General features: G+C 44.5%; 1 protein-coding gene across 3 annotated transcripts; it reads right to left on the bottom strand.

The window, feature by feature from the left end:
• Window positions 1–3,006: 3,006 nt before the first annotated feature.
• On the bottom strand, window positions 3,007–14,696 carry CXCR2 (C-X-C motif chemokine receptor 2). Of its 3 annotated transcripts, none has more exons than XM_090283671.1 (3): window positions 14,605–14,696; window positions 14,077–14,160; window positions 3,007–4,873 (listed from the first exon to the last, which is right to left on the bottom strand). In XM_090283671.1, exon 3 carries the CDS (start codon window positions 4,862–4,864, stop codon window positions 3,779–3,781), a length of 1,086 nt encoding a protein of 361 aa, XP_090139797.1. In that variant the 5' UTR covers window positions 4,865–4,873; window positions 14,077–14,160; window positions 14,605–14,696; the 3' UTR covers window positions 3,007–3,778. The 3 variants fall into 3 exon arrangements, with proteins under 3 accessions (XP_090139797.1, XP_090139787.1, XP_090139778.1); XM_090283661.1 differs by lacking the exon at window positions 14,605–14,696 and adding an exon at window positions 14,245–14,389; XM_090283652.1 differs by lacking the exons at window positions 14,077–14,160; window positions 14,605–14,696 and adding exons at window positions 11,395–11,526; window positions 12,339–12,586.
• Between the last annotated feature and the right edge of the window lie 2,530 nt (window positions 14,697–17,226).

Raw genomic sequence — 17,226 nt, 5'->3', positions numbered from 1 at the left:
CAAAGGCAGGCCCTGGCTTTGCCCTGTCCCAGTGCTGGCTTGATTGGTAGATTTATTTGTGCCAAGTTTGTGAGAGGCAGGGAGGGAGAGGGAGAGGGAGGGAAATATTAACAGAGCTCACTTAAGTGCAACTCTGTCTCTGCCTCATTGTTTCTGGGCTTCTTTTATTCTCTTATTTTCCCCGGAGAGCTAGGTTTCCTTGTTGGAGGCGGAAAGAGGAGAGCCCTGGAACCAGAGCGAAGCTCGATTTGGCCTCCTCCCACTGACAGTCATCTCAGGGAGCTGTCTGGTCTGTCTGCCTTGCCCAGCCAGAACCCCACTGGTCCCTCTGGCAACTTAGGTGTTTGGTAAATACACGTTCCCCTGTCTTTTTCTCCCGCTGAATCAGAAGCTGTTCTGAAGGCTCAGCCAGAGCAGTGTAGTCACGCTTGATCCAGAGCTTAGCACAGTGTCTGGCACAGAATGAGCTCCGAACAAGGGATTATTGTTGTTGAATTAATCCTGTTCGCTGAATGCAAAAGGAAAAGCACTTTGATGAACTAGGAGTGGTAGTTACCTGCTCCCTGTGTGCTCCAGTTCAGAGGTTTGCTCTGCTTGCCCGGAGAGGCCTATTTTCATAGCCATGGTGACTCTCTTCTTGACTTAGTGGTCAGGTAGTTTTTACCGTGAAGGAGAGTAGAACCTGGTAAAAGTCTGGTGACCATAAAGTTTGGCCCTTTTGCTTTTTTATTTCCTTAGCAGACTGCTCAGAGCCAGGGTAAGGCCTTGTCTGGTTTAACTGCTGCTATATCCCAAAACCCTGGGACAGCAGGCACTCAATAACTGCTGAAGGAATGAGTCAAGTCCTTTGTTTGTCTGGGTGACATATTAGAAATCATTTCCCCATTCTGGGGTTCCCTTTTGTCAAACCCTGAATGGTGTGTGTGTGTGTGTGTATGTGTGTTGGGTGGGAAACAGGAGAGTGAAGTGAAACAAAGTGGGAGTTGCTGGTTGAGCTCAGGAAAGCTCTCTGATTTCCTGCTCCCATCCCAATTCAGCTGATGGGGTGGACTTACTAGACCCTCCTGAGTCCCACTCTTGATGTTCTTGACTACTGGTTTGCCCAAGGACAGGAGAAGGTCCAGATGATCCTGGTTCCCATTTCCTTCCATAATAAGTGTTCAGCAGCAGTGAGCTTGGGCTGGGGAGGAGGGAGGTAGAAAGGCCAGCCTCCATCTCTATTTCAGTCCTTTTCTCTAAGTACCCAATACACGGCAAAGGGATTTCTTTATTGCAGCAATTTTCAGCCTTTTTCATCTAATGACACACATAAAGTAATTACTAAAATTCTGTGGCACACCAAGAATATTAAAAACATTATATATTCTGCTGATCTGACAAAAAAAATGGGTATCATTTTGATTCATTCACACCAGAGGACTATTGTTGTTCTGCAGGTTGTCACTTTTGTATTTGACAATCTAAGGGGAAAAAAAGTCAGTGCCCCTGACTAGATAGTCAGGTATTGCATATTTAAAAAATTCTTGCAGGACAGTGGTTGAAAATTGCTGATTTATTGTAAAGACTCCCATTAGAGATCTCTGCTCACCCTTGCCTGGCCTCTCTGTAGCAGTTTAGATGCTCTTTGTTTGTTTGTTTGTTTGTAAGTAATAAATACCCAATTAAAAGTGGTTTGTGCAAAAAAAAGATATGTATTTAATTATCTCACTTAACAGGAAGTTATAGATAGGTCATTCCAGGGTTTGCTTTTTTTGTAGCTAGGTTATTTTTTAAAACAAAACTGTGTTACAAAATTTACCATTTTAGCATTTAATGTACAGTTTAATAGCATTAAGTACATTCACATTGTTGTACAACTATCACCTCTATTTATCTCCAGAATCTTTTCATCATCCCCAGCTGAATTCTTCATCCTTTAAACAATAACCCCTCAGTACCCCCTCTCTCTGCCCCCTAGTACTCACTATTTTACTTTCTGTCTGTTCTAAGTACTTCATGTAAGTGGAATCATACAGTATTTGTGTCTGACTGATTTCTCTTAGCATATTTTCTAGGTGTGTATTCATGTTGTAGCATATATTAGAAATTCATTCTTTTTTAAGAGTGAATAACATTCCATTGTATATATATACCACATTTTGTTTATCCAGTCATCCATTGATGGACATTTGGGTTGTTTCTACCTTTTGGCTATTGCTGGAATAATGCTGCTATGAGTGTTAGTGTACGAATATCCATTTGAGTCTTTGCTTTCAGTCCTTTTGGCTATAACCCAGAATTGGAATTGCTGGATCATATAGTAATTTTAGGTTTAATTTTTTTCAAGGGACCACCATACTGTTTCCCACAGTGGCTGCACAATCTTACATTCTCACCAGCATTGCACAAACATTCCACTGTCTCCATATCCTCACCAACACTTGTTATTTTGTTTGTATGTATTCTTTGGAGGCACATCTGTTCTCTAAATACTTTGCCCATTATTGAATGAGGCCTTTTTTTCCCTGTGTTGAGTTGTAGGAATTCTTTATATATTCTGGATATTAATCCCTTATAAGATATATGATTTGCAAATATTTTCTCCCATTCTGTAGTTTGCCTTTTTACTCTGTTGAGAATGTTCTTTGATGTACAAAAGTTTTTAACTTCGATGAAGACCAATTTATCTATTTTTTCTCTTGTTGCCTGTGTTTTTGGTGTCATATCAAGACATCATTGTCAAATCCAGTATCATGAAGCTTTTATCATTTTGTTTTTTTTCTAAGAGTTATATAATTTCTGTACTTATGATTAGGTCTTCAATCTGTTTTGAGTTAATTTTTGTATATGATATAAGTAAGAGACCAGTTTTATTCTTGTGCTTGCTTAGGTTTATTTCTGGGCTCTTCATTTTTAAGTTCTTTTTATCTCCTGATTCCATCAGTCTAAGTGTGTTAGGTTTTTTGACTCATTGTCACAAAATTGCTGCCTCAGTACCACCTATCATACCATATTCAAATAATCCATATTCAAACACAAGACCCAAGGATGTGGAGTGTCTCTCTCTTTTTAAATCAGGAATATTTCCCAGAGTCCCCTGGCCCCAGCAGGCTTCCTCTTAAGCAGTGTTTTTGCTGAAGCCAGTTTGTACCCGCTTGTGAAAACAGATTATTACATTTTCTAGAATTTTGTGGGCTGGTTGCTAAACACCACTACCCTTGAAATTGCCATGGTGGGAGCATTTATAACACAGAACTTGGCAAATGCTACAAACAGAACCTTTTCCCCCCTAGGATTTGGCCTACCAGCACACGCTTGCCTGTAAGTCTGTAGACGGAACTGGATGATATGGCCACTCCTAGCTTAAAGGAGTCACGGAAGTGAGTATCTATCATTTTTGGCCTCTCTCGAGGGAAGCAGACTTTGCTAGCAAGCAAGGAAACAGAGAGTTGAGGAAGCAACTATGGTGTTTGCCACTAATGGCTTCCAAGGGTGGGAACTTTTTGAACTCACTTAAAAGCATGTCTTTGAAATGTCTCAGAGGACAGAGTGCTATGGGCTCAGTGGAAGAATGGACAGAGCTCTAGCAGTCGACATGGGAATTACATAAGAGGTGAGGCTACAGGGTGGGCTTTCTCAACCATACAATGGGGCCTGGTAAGATTGCGGCCTCAGCACCTTCCTGTGACCACAATGAGGGGCTGTCCTGACACAGAGACTGTGAATAGCCAGTAGATATGAATGTTGGGTGGTGATGGGAGGGGAGAAGCCCTATGGGGCTGCATCAGGGGTGGGGGCCTTAGAGGGTAGTAGAAGTGTTCCTTGAAGAAGAGCTAACAAAGGAAGGTTTGCCTTCCCTGGCCAGGAATTCCTTGCTGATCAGGCCATAGGTGGCCATGATCCTGAGGAGTCCATGGCGAAACTTCTGGCCAATGAAGACGTAGATGAGGGGATTGAGGCAGCTATGGAGGAATCCAAGAATCTCAGTGGCATCCAGGGCCTGATCAATGTCGTTCCGGCGATTGCAGCTCTCCTTGATAACCTGGAGCCTCATGAGGGTGTCTGCCATCACAACCAGGTTGTGGGGCAGCCAGCAGAGCAGGAAGACGAGCACGACAGCAAAGATGACCCGCATGGCCCGGTGCTTCTGCCCCATGTGGGCCTGAAACAGTGTGCGCAGGGTGAGTCCATAGCAGAACAGCATGATCAGCAGCGGCACTAGGAAGCCAAAGGTCTGGGGCAGGACCCGCATCACCAAGCGCAATTTGGTTGTATTGGCACCTATATCCTCATAGCACGTTGGGCTGTAATCACTTATGGAGACAGTCTTGCGGAAGACAAAGACAGGCAGGGACAGGATCAGAGATAGGGTCCAGATGCCTAAGCATATGAACTTGACCCAGTGCCGCTTCTGAGTCAGTGTCCGTGTGGCATGAACAATGGCCAAGTAACGGTCCACACTGATACAGGCCAGTAGTAGAATACCACTGTAGAAGTTGAGTTCCTTCAGGAGCGAGACCACCTTGCACAGGGGTGTGCCATAGATCCAGCCCTGGACCTTGGAGGCAGCCCAGACAGGCAAGGTGAGGGCGAAGAGCAGGTCGGCCAGGGCCAGGTTCAGCAGGTAGACGTCAGTGACAGAGCGGCTGACCCGGCTGTGTAAGATGACCAGCATCACCAGGGAGTTTCCCAGCAGGCTCAGCAGGAAGACCAAGGCATAGATGACAACCAAAGCATACTTGTTGGTATCCAGAGATTGTGGCCGGCATGGGACTGCGTCAGGGTCAATGGATGGGTAAGTGTCACTGTAATTGTCATTACTGTAATTGTCGTAGTACCAGAAATCATCCCCAATGAACATGTGTTTCATATATGAGTCCTCCATATTTGTGGCCTGGTGAAGAGAGATGAATGTTACTGCACAATTGAGTCTCTCCCGATTCCAGCCCTCTGCCTTGGATAGGATTCTTTGCATCAGCTTGTATATTACATGGAAGTAACTTTCACTTCAGGGAATACTAGGGCCTCTAACTCTAAAGTTATGAGGCACATTTAGTGATAAATTGTATATTTCATGAAAAGAATATAGTTCCATTCATAGTCAGAGAGGTTCCTGGCACTTTCCATGACATTGCCATCACTCACATCACTGTGGAAACTTTCCTTTGGGTTATCTCTACCAAACCCGTTGTCTTGGATACCTCAGTGGTGAGCATCCCTGACTGTTGGGGCTGAGTTTCATGTCAGAAACATGAGGTGTTGTTCAGCGCTCAATGTGGGGATTAAGCAGGCAATCCAATTGAGTTGGGCCCTAAAAAAAGATCAAGGCTTGACTAAAGCTGAGAGATTAATTTCTTTGTTTAACTCTCTGTAAGTTATTTTAAAAGAAGTGTTCTTGAAAAACTGAGCAATAGCAACATAGTTTCAGCATGCTCAAGCTAGAAGAAAATTTAATCAGTTAGGATGTCCCAGCATTGTTTTTCAGAAGGCAGAAAGCCTTCTCTGAGAGTATTTGTGTAATTTGAAAAACTATATTGAAAGTCATAAGCAGGTGGTTGACTGATTCTCCAGCTAGGTGGGTGGGAGGATAACAGATTATCTTGGAAGCTCTGGGCAGTCATATGCTGCCATGAAGGAGCCAGGGAAAGCCAAGATGCTTCCAGAATAAGGAGAAGGGAGAGCAGGAACAGAGAAGGCAGGTGGAGACATACTGTCCTTGTTTTGGTGGCTTCCCAGTCCTGGTGGGAACCCTTCTTGTCCTGCCAGTGCACGCCTTCATCCATTCCTGACTGCCCAGCACACCCAGGTCAACCCATTTCTGTTGATTCTGTCCTTGTTATGGGATTAGTAGAGAGCTTGCTTCTGGGGGAAGTTGCAGCCACTCTAAAATACTATCCCAGTTTTCAAAGAGGAAGTAGGCTAAAGTAAACCAGCTACTAAATTAACTTCCTTTTGAACCACAAGGTATGTTGCCATTGTGCCCTTTCTTTATCATAAGGTATGAACATCCTGTGACCCATATGCAAGTCTGTAATTCACCTCCAACACAGTGTTAGAGGAAAATATAAACATACAAACTAAAAGTCTCCAGAATTACTGAGTACTCACTAGGATGCTCATAATACAACGATGGACAATGACAATGTTGAAGAGGATGCGGAGAAATTGGACTCCTCATACCTTGCTGATGGGAATGTAAAATGGTGCAGTTGCTGTGGAAAACAGTGTGGTAGTTGTTCAAAAAGTTAAACATAAAATTAGCAAATGACCCAGCAATTCTGCTCTTAGATATATACCCTAGAGAAATAAAAACATTCACCTACACAAAAGTGTATACGTGAATTTTCATAAGAGCATAATAACCAAAAAGTAGAAACAACTTAACTGTCCATCAGCTAATAAATAGGTAAATAAATTGTGGTATATACATACAATGGAATATTATTCCACCATAAAAAAGAAGTACTGATAAACATTACAACATGAATAAATCTTGGAAACATTATTCTAAGTGAAAAAAGCCGGGCACAAAAGGCTTTATACTATATGATTCCATGTATGTGAAACATCCAGAATAGGTAAATCAGTAGAGACAGAAAGTACATTAGTGGTTGCCAGAGGCTGGGTGGGGGCTGGTGGTGGGGAGCCGACAGAATGTTAATAAGCACAGAATTTCTTTCTGGAATGATAAAAGTGTTCTGGAATTAGATAGTGGTGATGGTTGTATTACTTTGTGCATATACCAAAAATTACTGAGTTGTACACTGTAAACGGGTGACTTTTATGGTGTGTGAGTTATAGCTCAATTTAAAAAGAAAGATTAACCTGCCCTAGCCAGCTGGCTCAGTTGAGCATCATCCCAATACCCCAAGGTTGTGGGTTCAATCCCTGGTCAGGGCACATACAAGAAACAACTGGTGAATGCATAAATACGTGACAACAAAGTGATTCCTCTCTCTTTCTCAAATCAATAAATAAAAAAATTAACTAAAGGTGTATAAAGCCTTGCAAAACCAAATCAAATATTAAAACAACATCATTAACAACAAAACTGCTAAGAAGATTTTTGCTTTAGCAGAAAAAATCTGTTACTGTCAATCATATATGTAGCAAAGAGGAAAGCTGAGTAGTGTCAAGAGAAATTCAAAAAATAATGCCCCTTTCCCCTAAAGTGATGGAATTCTTAGTCTTCACCTTCCTGAGAAGCTATTACTTCCTCCCTGAAGTGATGAGGGCCAGATAAATTGCCTTCTCAGCACATGGAGACTACAGATAGAGCAGATTTGATCAATCTCTGAATGCAGAAAGATGTGATGATAAGGAAGGAGCCCTTTCTGGCCAGGAAGATGGACTGATATTGGGAGAGGCAGATAGTATAGCTAGCTTGGCCAGTGTTGCTGGTAAAACCTGCAAGAAATCACTGATTCTAGTCCTGTCGTCAAGAGCAAGTTTGCTCAAAGGCCCAGGGTTATGCCAACGAACTCATGAGGTCAAGGGTGGCATACCTCTGTGAGCAGATGATCAGAGATGTGCTTAAGGGGACACATGACCTAAAAGACCCACCTTTGAAAGAGGATGTTGATCATTGATGGGTGCAGAGAGCTTGTGCCTGCAGAGAGGAGGACCCCACATCTATGTGCATCAGCTGTGGGAAGATGGGACTGGGGCAGTTGCAGAAACTTCCCTATGAGAAGAGGCAGCAGCAGGAAGACATTCTTCACAGATAAGCCCTCATTCTAGACAATCCAGTGCTGAACTGTGCTGGGACCAAGTTTTAGGTACATGGGTGAGCTCCACTCCCATGCACGTCAGGACAGAAATAGAGAACTCAGAAAAGAGAACCAGGCCACCAGGCCAGGCCAATGACCTCCAGCCACTGGCTGGGATGAGGGTGTCATGGGGGTGGTAGGGAGAATGTTCTGTTGTTTGTTTTTAACCAGTCTGTAGAGTTGTTGATTTGGCAGTTAAAGGGGGACCCTAAGGAAAGGAAGGTAGGAAGGTGACACTCTGAGATCTACTTTGTGACTCACAGGTACATGGTATCCCTTGATTGTTACAAATAGATACGATTAAACTCTAGTTTACCAGTGAGAAGACAGGGCCAGGGAGGCTCAGAAACCATCCTGTGGTCGCAGAGCCTAGAAGTGTTGCAGCCAAAATTTCAACTAGTGTGAATGGGTCCAGAGGTTATTTTCAGTCTGCAAACCTGCTCCTTTAAAAATCACCCCTCTGAGCTTTAGGTTTAGAGGAGGCCATCCCAAGTTCAGGTTTATCTGACACCAGCTCTCTCCACCATGACCCCAAAGTGCTACCTCAATGAAATCAAAATCCCATACCTGAAGTGCACCCATTGGGAAGTCGGTGCCACGTCTGCCCTTGACCCCAAGGTCAGTACCCTGGGTCTGACCCCAAAAAAGTTTGGTGATGACATCATCAAGGCAAAAGGTGATTGGAAGGCTCTGAGAATAACAGTGAAACTGACCATTCAGAACAGGCAAGCTCAGTTTAGGGTGAGACCTCTACCTCTGTCCTTACCATCAAAGCCCTCTAGAAATCACCAAGAGACAGAAGGAAGCCGAAAAACATTAAGCACAATGGAAATATCACTTTTGATGAGATTGTCAACATTGCCTGACAGATATGGCACCGATCTTTAGCTGGAGAGTTCTCTGGAACCATTAAAGAGATCCTGGGGACTTCCGGCCAAGATGGAGGCCTAGACTGACATGCTCTGTCTCCCTCCACAACTAAGAAGGAATACAGCTACTGCAAAACCAGAAATAACCAGAAGTTCCAGAAAATAAGGCTACATTGAAGTCCAACGTATGAAGTTATAAAGAAGTGGTGCTCATCCGGACGGGTAGGAAGGGTGAAGCCGAAGCGGAGAGGTCAAGCTGTGCTGGCAGCAGCGGTGGCTGCAGCGACAGCAGCAGAACAGCGGTAAGCACAGACGCCCATATTTAAAGGGAGGTGAGAAGTGCCTGGGGAGCACCCCTGGCTGCAGACCAGACCCGTCAGCTTGTGTCCAATGCCGGGGAAGGCAGACCCCCATTGCCTTGGACTGTGAGGGCCAGAGGGCCTGGGGACTGAGGAGGTTCCTGTTCTCTCAGCAGAGAGTGAATGGCAGGAATCCATCTTGGACCCCCACCCCCATACAAAGTGGCACAGTGTGGTGAGACGGGTCACCTGGTAGTGACGGGTGCATGGGGTTCTGCCCCTATAGTGTAGGAGGTGTGACAGCCCCCACCCCCCGAAGCAAAGGTAAACACAAAACTGTCAGGATGGCACAGATCATGATAGAGATCCCCGTGTCGCAGCTGACCAGACAGCAAATATCTAATCTAACGAAGCAGCAGATAGAAAATCTTTCTGAGGCACAGTTCAGAGCCTTTGATGATATGAATGATTATAGACCTAATAGCAAATATTAAACAAGACTAGGGAAGGAATGAAGGCTTGTCCTGCTGAAATGAATGAAAACACATGCAAAACTAGTGGTGAGGGGAAGAAAACCAGGGATCAAATCAACAAATCGGAACATAGGGAAGGAACAGTCAACCAGTGCAGAAAGAGGAAACAAAAAGTGAGGAAAATGAGGAGCGGCTCAGAAACCTGTGGGACAGCTAGAAGTGGGCCAACATCTGAATCATAGGGTTGCTAGAAGGTGAAGAAGAAGAACTAGAAATTGAAAAATTATGTAAAAAAATAATGAAGCAGAACTTTCCTAACTTGGGGAAAGAAATAGACTTACTGGTCCAGGAAGCACAGAGAGTTCCAAAAAAACTGGACCCAGGGAGAACCACACCAAGACACATTATAATCAAAATGTCAAAAATTAAGGATAAAGAGAGAATCTTAAAAGCAGCAAGACAGAAGAAGAGAATTACATACAAAGGGGTCCCAATAAGATTATCAGCTGATCTCTCAAAAGAAACTCTGCAGGCAAGAAGGGACTGGCAAGAAATATTCAAAATAATGAAAAGCAAAAACCTACAAGCACGATTACTGTATCCAGTGAAGCTGTCATTCAGAATAGAAGGGCAGAGAAAGTGCTTCCAGGACAAAATAAACTGAAGGAGTTCATCAGATCCAAACCACTGTTATATGAAATGTTAAAGGGACTTGTTTAGGACAAAGAGGATCAAAACTATGGACATTAAAATGAAAACTGTATCACAACAACCAACAACAGAAGCTAGGGAATCAAAACAAAGGCAAACTAAGTAGGCAATGAGAGTGGGAAAAGAATTATAGGCATGGAGAGCATATTGGGGGGAGGTCAGCAAGGAGGGGGAAGGAGGGAAGGGAAGGGAGATGGTACAGGAATTAAGAAGCATAGTAGGAGGGAGAGGAGTAGACAGGAAGATGTTGAGAAGAACTATATGCACAACCAATGGGCATGGACTAAGAGGCGGGGGCAACTGGAGGGAGCAGGGTCACTGGGTGGAGGGGAACAAAGGGAAAAGAAATTGGGACGTCTGTAACAGCATAATCAATAAAGCATATTAAAAAAAAGAGAGAGAGATCCTGGGGACTGCCCAGTCTGTGACCTGCCATGTTGATGACTATTACCCTTATATGTAATAGATGAACATCAGCAGTGGTATGGTGGAATGCCCAGCTGGTTAAGAACTACAACTGAAAAAAAATCACAACTCATATATTAAATATATTTGTAAGCTTAATTTTTGAGATCTCATTAAGTCACTCCCATTGTTTGATGTGTTATGGATTGCTTTCTTGACTATTCCTTAGGTTCAGAAGGAAAGAAACAGCCCTTCCAGGAATGATAAACCAAATTCTCTTCAGCTGGCTGGCCCTTACTGACCAGCCAGTCATGTTCTCAGTGACCCAGCAGGAGATTCCCTCATTTAGCGAAATTGCCAGACCCCTAACGACCCACAGTAGTTCAGAAAAAACATGGATGAGATGATTCTAGTTTATTTCATGAAAATGCTATAGGATTCCAAACATTTAAGGCAGTCTTTTTAACAACAACAACAATAAAAACAACAAAATAGTCATTTTAATACAGTTCCAGTATTTTTTTCTCTCTGTAAATATCATTCACACATATTTGCATTTAATGTATCGGAGGAGGCACTCCACAGTGTCTGTTTCTTTCTCACACCTAATTTTGGCCAAAACGTGGAGATCTTGGCTGAGTTGGGAAGGGAAGCGGGTGGGCATTGAGTTGCCCTGAGTGGCTTTTGGAGAGAGAGATAGGGGAGAGGAGCTGAAGTACTCCCTTTGAAGATAGGAAGGTGTAAAGAGAAAGAATGAAGAGACCTAGGGGTATGAGTGAGACCCACCAAGGGTAGGGAAAGATGCCTGGAATAAATGGAGGCTGCTGTCAAGGGAGACCAAGAACAGGGATATTCTGATGGCGAAAGGGGTGAGTGTCCCGAGACTTACCAGGACTCTGGGCCTTTCACCTGTAGGGCACCTCCAGGAGAGCAGACGTGCCTGACTGCAAGGGCTGCGGTGATGAGAACCCAGTGGAGGAAGTGAGTGGTGGATTAGATTGCTCAATGTTGGGTGGAGTCCCTGAGAATGCAGGATGCTCTTGATAACTTGATTAATTAATTCCCAGGTCAGCTCTTTGATCACTGGACATTTTAGGGACTGGTCGGGGTCATGCTGGGAAAGGACCTGTGGCATTTTCTAGCCAATCTTTCTCTTTCACAGATAAGGAAACAGACCCACACAAAGGAAATGGTTTGCCCAGGACTGCACAGATTTCTTTCATCTTTGCTCTGATCTCAGCAGCCCCTGTCCTGTCTGGTTCACTCCACACTCTAGCTGCCTCCGGCTTCCCGGGGCTTACTATCCAACAGCACTACCTCTCTTGAACATCTCTCACCCCTGAAAGGGGAATAGCTCATTAAGACAAGGGAGATAGAACTTTTAAGCTCCTGGATAGTCTGCTAACTTTCTTTTCTTGGACCTAATGCTTCTGGTCTCCACCCCACCCACCCCAGGAATCCTTACAGCACTACATATTCCTTCTTTATGCCATCCCCCAAATGGGGGCCCCATTCAACCTCTCCTGGTCTTTCACCTCACTCCCAGACATCTGCTTTGACCACGAGACGCTTTTAGGGCATTGCCCTTTTTTCTTGGCTTGTGCCCTTGGCATTGGGTCTGTCGTAGCTACCACCTTTGGAGCCATGACCATCTAATTTGGAAAGAAAGCTTTCAGGTCCAAGTCAGAGTCCCAGCCAAGTCCTATCCCATTTTTGTAAACAGTGTCAAGTGACGAGAGAACATATTTTGTCACTCCTTCCTAAGCCCCCACCTAGCAGCCTCTATCTCTAACCTCTGGCCCAGTGAGTGCTCAGCGCCTGAGGCCAACTTACCTAAACTGCCTGTGGGAAGGGAAGAACCTCTGAGTCCAACTGTTAAGCAAAGTTCTTTGTTACCTCTTTCCTTCTCCTGCTGAAGAAGAATGCACTTTCTCCTGGCCAGGGGATGCTACCACCAAAGGACCCAAGGCCCATTACACACGGAGAGAGACAAATGCAGTGAAGGCTAAGAACTCTGCCCGCTGAGCAGCTCCAGGCAAGTGACCTTTCCTTTCTGCGTCTCAGTTTACTCATCTGTAAAATGAGCCCGAGGGTGAAATGAGAGATTAACCGAAAAGCACTTGAGACACCTAGAAAGCCCAATGTTTTCATTCATTGTCGTGATCGTTATTACTGAACTGGTTTTTCAACGAATAGCATGCTGCCTCTCCCCACATCCCCAAGCAGGAGAAAGCAGTGGATCTGCCTATGAGGGGCTAGCTTCCGGAAAAAGTGCCTTTCAGAATCTGTATGATTTACTCCTCACAACAAAATGCACTTTCTGGATGAGGAAACTAAAACTCTAGGAGTTAAGCAACTTACCTAGAATGACGCAGATGAACTGGGTGTGAAGCAGTTTTAAGACTTTTTTTTTTGTTTTTACCTGACCTCAAATCTTGTATTCTGTTCACTATAATGAGGGGCTGGATATCAGCCTGAGGTTTCTGAACTCTGTTAGCTATTGCTCTGTCCCAGACAACTGAATACAAAAGGTGTAGAAAAGAGAGCCCAGATTTGACATTTCTCATCTGGCCCACTTGATTTCCATTAGGCTGTTTCCTTTCCACTGAGCTCACCACATGCATGTTGATGGTGAGGTGAATAAAGAACCAGCTTCTACTCCTGGTTCTGCTGTTAATGATCAGCTTGGACAAGTCACTGGCCCCTGAGCCTTGATGTGGTTCATTGGAAAAATGAGGCGATTGTGATGCAGCAACTCAAGAGTTGAAAATTTTTAGCTTCTAGTTCTGGTTAATAGGCTTGGTAATTAATGCACGGAGAAAGCTATTATTCCAGGAACTGGAATTTATGACTAGACCTGCCCTGATTCCAGGACACCCACAGCAGTTCAACCTTTGTGCTGTAGGGGGACTGCAAGCCATCAAAATGATATCTGAGCCATTGTGCTCCAGGGAGAGAATGTCCACCACCCAGGACACAGAGAAAGAATCACCGGTCAGCAAATGAAAGGATGTTAGGAAAATTGCCAGACTGCAACTTTTATCGGATTAACGTTTTTCCCTGAATTCCAACCACAATCACCTACTTTTCCCTGAATTCCAAACCTCTTACCTACACTTTCCTTCTCCTTATAAAAAAGGTCGGCTTGAGATGGGATGTAAGACGGTCTTTAGGGTACATAACCCGCCATCTTCTCAGATCACTGGCCATCTATATAAAGCGCCCACAAAGATTCAATCCTTGTCTCTACCAATTGGTTTTCATAGTGACAGGCAGCACGAATGCTGACGTTTCCCGGTTTCACTTGCTCCAGATTTGTACTGTCCAATACGATAGCTACTAGCCATATGCGGCTCGTGGCTATAGCATTGGATAGAGCAGATATAGAATATTTCTGTTATTGCAGAAAGTTCTTTTGCACAGTGCTATCCAGGTGATGAAGACAGTTCTCTTTAGCTCTAAGAGTCCGCAGTTCATCACCTCAGTTGTTAGGGGACTCAGACTGAAATTTCCAAGTCCCTGCCATCAGAAATATGTCCCCAGCAGTTCTAAGACTGAACAGCTCACTTACCTGCTGCTGCTGCTACCGCTGCTGTTGTTATTGAAGTGGCCTCTGATACTTCCCCTGTGACTCAGGACTTGGTAGCAGTCAGGGCTGTTGGACAGGAAAAAAGTGAACCAGACTTTAAAGGGAAACTTCTGAGACAGAGTTGCCAAAGGGGAAATCCAAGAGACCCACCAGGGGAGGTGTTCCCAGAGAGGAGTAATGAGGTCTGTCCTAGGAATCTGACTCTAGGCCAAGGTAATTCGTATCAGCTCTGGCAATTTTCACGTCTTCCTGTCTAATGGCTTCTGGAGGAGACTGCTAGTCTGAAGGTGGAGGTTTTCCTAGTCCATCTCTGTCTCTGAGGGTTTTGAACCCTCACTTCCTTCTTTAAAAGGAAGATGCAGGCAACTCCAGCTCCCAGCTAACAGACTTGGCTAAATTCACGTGTGCACTTTCTTCCTTCCTTCTAGGGTCAGCATGACAAGTGTCTCTCCCTCCTCTTTTTTGGTGAATGCCTGCACCTGACCGTGGGACCCAGTGCCTCTCACATACGTGAGGATCCCGCCTCCTGGCCCTTCGTCCTTCAACCACCTTCTTTCCCTTCAGCCCCTGAGCTTGCTTATGTCCTCTCCTTCCTGTGTTCTAGGTTCCGTTTAGCTACCACTCCCCTATGCCCTCCTTTTTAATAGGCAAACTTCTTGACCAAGCAGCTGTGTCTACTTCACCAGCTCTTGTTCACTGCTCACCCCGCTGCAACTGGTTTCCTTCTTACTGTTCCGCTGAAACAGCTTTTTGCCAGGGTTACCAGTGACCTCTGGTTTACTAAATCCAATAAACCCTTTTCTTAAAACTGCTTTAATGTTATAAAAATACAGTAGGCATATTGTCATGAATACACGTGAAGCAAAAGCCTATAAAATAAAACTTGAAAAATTCCCTTCTATTCCTCTGTCCACTTATACTTGTCTTTCCCCAGACTTCCCGCACATATACACATATGTTTTCTTTCTTTCCTTCCTTAATAAAAATAGACCGTATTTAACTAGTTCTAATTTCAGCACCTTAACAATGTATCATGGACCTACTCCACATCAGTATATAGAGAGCCATCTCACTTTTTAAAAATCGAATTTATTGGGGTGACACTGATTTGTGAAGCCATACAGGTTTCAAGTGTGCAATAAAACATCGTCTGCACACTGACCCGCGTGCCCGTTTCCCCAAGCAAAGTCTCTTTCCGTTTCCATTTTTCCCTGTTTGCCCATCTCCACCCACCCCTCACCCCTCTTTCCCTCTAGCTATTACCACACCGTTGTCAGTGACTATGCATTATGTGTGTATGTTTTTTGGCCAATGCCTTCATCTTCTCTCATCCAGTCCACCCTCACCCCTCCCCTCTGACAGCTGTCAGTCTGTCCCATGTGTCCATGCCTCTGTTTCTATTTTGTTCATCAGTTTATTTTGTTTATTAGATTCCACATATAAATGAGATCATATGGTATTTGTCTTGCTCTGACTGGCTTATTTCACTTTATCTCATTCTTTTTAATTGGTCCATGGTATGTATGTACCATGATTTATTTGATGGTTACCTTATAGACAGACAGTTAGGTTCTTGCTATGAGCTTCTTTGGATGTAGGTCTTTGGAATGTGTCTGAGTGTTCCTGTAGCTTAAGTATAATTTTGTAAGGTCATATCTGCGCATGTTTAAATCTGATAAACAAGACTATAGCACCCTTCAATAAGATTGTGCCAGTTTATTCTACCACCATCAGTTTATGAAAGGACCCGATACCCTCTCTATTCATACTATCCCTTATTTGTCAATTATAGTAAACTATATATTTTCTCCCAGCCTGCTGTATGCTAAAACTTTTATTATGGTGCAATGGTTATGGTCCAAGCTTTACCTTGTTCAGATCTCTGCATCACTTAATCCCACTGACCCCATACTCTTCCCTTTCCTGACCCTCTCTTGGTCTCGTTTGTTGCTTTATTATCAATTCATTGATGAAATCGGATGTTCCCAGGGCTCTGCCTTAGTCCTCTTCTCTACCTGTTCTCCCCAGGCTAGCCCACCTCCTTCCTCGACTTTGATGACCACCCAATTTACCAGGGACTCCCACACCTATAGTTCCCAGCTTCTCTTCTAACTGCTCTCTTAAGCTCAGACTCTTACATGCACTCACCTCGTGAAGTCTCCCCTGAGGTTCCACAGGGGCTGCAAGCTCATGCCTGCCTCTCCTCCAGAATGCCCTGCCATCCATGTGGCATGCCCCCCCCCTTAGCATCTCTTAGCTACCTCCTCCTCACCACCTTCCCCGACAGCATCAGGCAACACTTCATTCTCTCTCGCAGAAGCTACTGCAATCGCCAGCTGATAGCTGTGGATTTCAGAGCTGGGGGCTGTCTGAGTTAGGATCCCAGCGATGGCACTTACTGGTTGTAGACTTTGGGCAAGTTACTGAATCTCATTAGGTCTCAGTTTCATCAACTGTAATGTTATGGGGACAGTGAGGACACCTACTGTCATGTGTAAGGCGCTTAGAACGGTGCTTGGCAGTGTCGGCTGCTGCTGCTGTCACTACCACTGTTCCCCTAAGTGCTCTCGGCCTCACATCTTCCCTCCACTCCGCTGCCAGGGTGATCTCCCTACAGGGTAAATTTGACCATGTTCTTTTCCTCTTACGACCCCTTAAGGATCCCCATTACCCTCAATGTCAGACTCCTGACTTGTGTACCTGGTGCCTGACCCCTGAGTACTTCTCCACTTCATTTCAGGCCACACCCCCTTGAACTCTTAACTTCAGCCACAGGGAACCATGTGCACTTCCCCCAGGAACTGTTCTGGGTCCTCTTCAGGGCCTGGCATGCATTTCCTTCCCCTTGGCATGCTCTTTCCCACCCTCTCAGTCTGGCCAACCCTCCCATTTCCTTTCAAATTCAGCCCAGTGGTCACCTCTATGGACTGCTGCCCGGTGCTTTCTGCACCCCTGGGCTTCCTTTATCGTGCCTAGTTACAGCGTTTTGTAATTATCCGTTTGGCTGTTTCCTATTTTCCACTGTGAGGTTTGTGGAAGCAGGTATTGGGTATATATATAATCTCTGTAACTCCAAGCCAATCAGTGTTTGGCATATCCTAGGCGTATAATACAATTTTCTTGAGCAATGAA

This window comes from Furipterus horrens, unplaced genomic scaffold (genome assembly GCF_987537825.1).
Source record: "Furipterus horrens unplaced genomic scaffold, mFurHor1.1.pri manual_scaffold_1, whole genome shotgun sequence".
In the NCBI taxonomy this organism is placed as follows: Eukaryota; Metazoa; Chordata; class Mammalia; order Chiroptera; family Furipteridae; genus Furipterus; species Furipterus horrens.
The sequence above is the reverse complement of the archived record's forward strand: the minus strand, read 5'-3'. Positions and strand labels throughout refer to the sequence as shown.

What these genes read in the sequence shown, in the direction of transcription:
- CXCR2 (XM_090283671.1), bottom strand. Translation starts at nt 4,864, where the DNA reads ATGGAGGACTCATATATGAAACACATGTTCATTGGGGATGATTTCTGG.